Here is a 3257-nt window from a genome sequence, read left to right on the forward strand (position 1 = left end):
CATCGACTGAGAAAAGATAAGATGTGCCAGTGTTTCATCTGATTTTGACTGTACACATTTGTTTTGTTCGAATTTTCTCTTTACAAATTTACAATTACAACGCAGATACAGCAAAAGATCGTTTACACGTATCATGCTTCCAAATTCCAAATTCAAGCTCTGCCACATTAGCTTTGATATTCGAAAACATAGCAGGCCAAATAAATGTAAACAAGATAACCTTCTCGCTAATTCTTGTCTCTTTGTCATCAAAATCTATTAGAAATCATTTTTTAAATCTTCATGATTCTTTTCAATTTCATAAGTTTCAATCAATAAAACAAAAATATTAAAAAAATATTTATTCCTTAATATTTTTCTAACAAGTTTAAGTCATGAAACATACGCTGCAAAGAGATTCAAAGAATAAACATAACTATAAAAAAAGAAAAAAAGTAAGCTGTCTTACAATTATTCTACTGTCATCTATCTGTGTATTTGGGAAGAAGAGTGCACGGGTAGTATCTATGTTTCGTGAAACAATGTCTGAAACACTTGTGACTTATTTTTACTTTTTTTTATTTTTCTCATTTTCAATATCCCAAATGCATTTTTGTTGTCATGCACAACAATGATTCATTTTACCATCTACCCTTCGTGTTATATCCTGCAGGTTTTATATTTCAAAAATGTTCATATATGTTTTGAAATAAAACATGATACTTACAAAAAAGAAGAATAAGTAATAAATACAAGTTTAACAAATATATCTTTTAAAATTTACTTTTACATAACTATTAAAACAATTATTCTAATTTTTTCTAACAAAATCCGAGATAATTCATTAAAGTCAAATATTAATTTAATTTCCATTCATAATGATCATTTATGTGTAGTTATTTAATAAAGAAAGTTATAAAGCCAAATTAATCCTATGCCGAAAACAGGTGTGTACAAAATAATGATGGTTGAAAAAGAAACATAAAACCTAACTTAGATAAGGATAAAGTTAAATAAAAAATCTGTTTTTATCCTAAATAAAAGATAAAGCAACAAAATGGAGATTATCGTAATTTTCTTATCTAGTCACCGTCGTGACCTACAAAACAGGGGTCGCTTTAACCGCCAGTTTCGAAATAATCTATGGGGTGTGAACGAAGTGCACCAACAACACCGGTTTTGCTTCTTCTTTTATTTTTTTTATTTTTTTTTCTTTTCGTTTAAAAACAAAACAGTAACACAATACCATGTTGTATGCCCCTAGTTTTCGAACCGTGTTCTTCTCTCTCTTTATCATGTACTAAATATCTTAAATTTCATCCTCATTTTTTTCTCTTCCTCATGCACTTTTTCACTGTTTATTTATTGTCAATATCAACATTTCAATCATCTTCTCCTTCAAGTCAAACAACACAACTGTTCCATTTCTTTGTCACACTTTCTCAATTCTCATTTTGATTCTGCAAAAACCATTCTTGAGGATCTGAGAAGAGTTATAAGTAAGAGCTGGTTCTTCGTATAATGGAGGGAAGTTTGGTGGATAGTGGTAGAGAGAGAGTTGAACGTGGAAACAAGGTTGGTTATGTGAAAAGGGGCATTGGAAAGAAGAAGAAACAGCTTCATCGCAGGCTTAGGAAACCCGACATGACTGCTTCAAACACGCTTCAGCGGCTGTTTCATTCATGCACACAAGCTTTCAAAGGTGCTGGCACTGTTCCTTCTCCACAAGATGTTCAGAGATTGCGTCAGATACTTGGTATGATGTTAATCATGATAATACTTGTTGAATGATTTTTTCCTTTTTCGCATGTTGTCATGTTCTGGGCCTGTCTGAATTTTGCATCTGTTTGCATGTTTGAACTTTACTTTCTCAGGTTGTTTTTCGCACTCAATTAACATATTCATTTTCTCAAGAATGCAGAATTGTATTTTATTTTGTGTTATTCATGTCAATTATTTAACTCAGAAAATAATTATATAGCTAAAGATGAAGAAAACTATGACATGCATGTAGATTGTGATTTGCAATTTATTCTCTTTCAGAATCTGGGCATTGATTTTTGCCATTACTTGGTATATTCATCTTGACATGATCTGATTTGTGAATAAATATGTTTCAGATAACATGAAGGCAGAAGATGTTGGGCTAAATAAAGATCTGCAGTTCTTCAAGTCTGGAAATGTAGGGAAAGAGAATCAAAGGGTGACTTACACAACTGTGTACAAGTGTGACAAATTCTCAGTAAGTGTGTTTCATTCTCATTGCTTCTAGCTAGCTATTGTGTGCTTAAGTAATTATGGTAATAACACTTTCCTTTTTGTGCAGCTCTGCATCTTTTTCATACCTGAAGGAGGAATCATTCCTCTCCATAACCACCCAGGCATGACTGTTTTCAGCAAGCTTCTGTTAGGACTAATGCACATCAAGTCCTATGATTGGGTTCAGCCTCAGATCTCTAATGACAACCTCATCCAACAACCATCTCAATGTGCGTTCTCTCTCTCAATTATCAATTTTTGTAGTACTCATGAATTTCCAATTGAAAACTGATGCAGGTACTGTTTCTTGTTTCTAATTTTTTGTAGTGAGATTGGCAAAGTTGAAAGCTGATAAGGTGTTCACATCATCTTGTGACACTTCTGTGCTGTATCCAACGAGTGGAGGCAACATCCATGAATTCAAAGCCATAACCCCATGTGCTGTTCTTGATGTCATTGGCCCTCCTTACTCCAAACAAGATGGCCGTGACTGTTCCTACTACAAAGATCACCCTTCTACTGTTTTCCCAAGTCAGTATCTCTCTCTCTCTAAACACATTCACATTGCTTCAAGGAATCACAAAACTTAATTATAATCAGTGTGCTTTGAATAAGAGATTTTGTCTTTGTTAATTGGTATGAGGTTTTGTCCACTTCGTTGCAGAGTCTGAGCACGTTGAATGACACATTATTTTTCAAGTCTCTGACCATTAACGATTTACTGTGCAGAAGAAAGGATTGGTGAGGGGAAAGAAGAAAATGACAAGGATTATAGTTACGCATGGTTGGAAGAAATTGAAATGCCAGAGAACTCAGAAATGGATGGAATAGAGTACCTGGGTCCAACACCCTTTTAGTTTTTTTTTCTTTTTTTGTTTTGAATATGTAGTATTCTCAACCTTTTAGTAGTAGCATCTCACTGTGTACTACTAACGCTATGGTTCCGTAGCAGAACAATGCAAAAATCTCCTGTCACTTTCCCCTTCTGTCAATATTCAAGGAATGCTTCTGTTCTTTTA

The 3257-nt window shown here is 33.6% G+C and overlaps 1 protein-coding gene across 2 annotated transcripts; it reads left to right on the top strand.

The window, feature by feature from the left end:
• Positions 1 to 1270: 1270 nt before the first annotated feature.
• On the top strand, positions 1271 to 3257 carry LOC114175952 (plant cysteine oxidase 2-like). 2 transcript variants are annotated; one of them, XM_028060819.2, is made up of 5 exons: positions 1271 to 1735; positions 2100 to 2221; positions 2306 to 2468; positions 2566 to 2769; positions 2903 to 3157. In XM_028060819.2, exons 1-5 carry the CDS (start codon positions 1501 to 1503, stop codon positions 2920 to 2922), a joined length of 744 nt encoding a protein of 247 aa, XP_027916620.1. In that variant the 5' UTR covers positions 1271 to 1500; the 3' UTR covers positions 2923 to 3157. The 2 variants fall into 2 exon arrangements, with proteins under 2 accessions (XP_027916620.1, XP_027916613.1); XM_028060812.2 differs by having other exon boundaries at positions 1274 to 1735; positions 2968 to 3257.

The sequence above is a fragment of the Vigna unguiculata genome, chromosome 1 (genome assembly GCF_037176805.1).
Source record: "Vigna unguiculata cultivar grain cowpea cultivar isolate G323 ecotype 2 chromosome 1, ASM3717680v1, whole genome shotgun sequence".
NCBI lineage: Eukaryota > Viridiplantae > Streptophyta > Magnoliopsida > Fabales > Fabaceae > Vigna > Vigna unguiculata.

What these genes read in the sequence shown, in the direction of transcription:
- LOC114175952 (XM_028060812.2), top strand. Translation starts at nt 1,501, where the DNA reads ATGGAGGGAAGTTTGGTGGATAGTGGTAGAGAGAGAGTTGAACGTGGA. An exon ending in GAGATTGCGTCAGATACTTG is followed by an intron (nt 1,736 to 2,099) that starts GTATGATGTTAA and finishes AATATGTTTCAG; the next exon opens with ATAACATGAAGGCAGAAGAT. An exon ending in CATCCAACAACCATCTCAAT is followed by an intron (nt 2,469 to 2,565) that starts GTGCGTTCTCTC and finishes AATTTTTTGTAG; the next exon opens with TGAGATTGGCAAAGTTGAAA.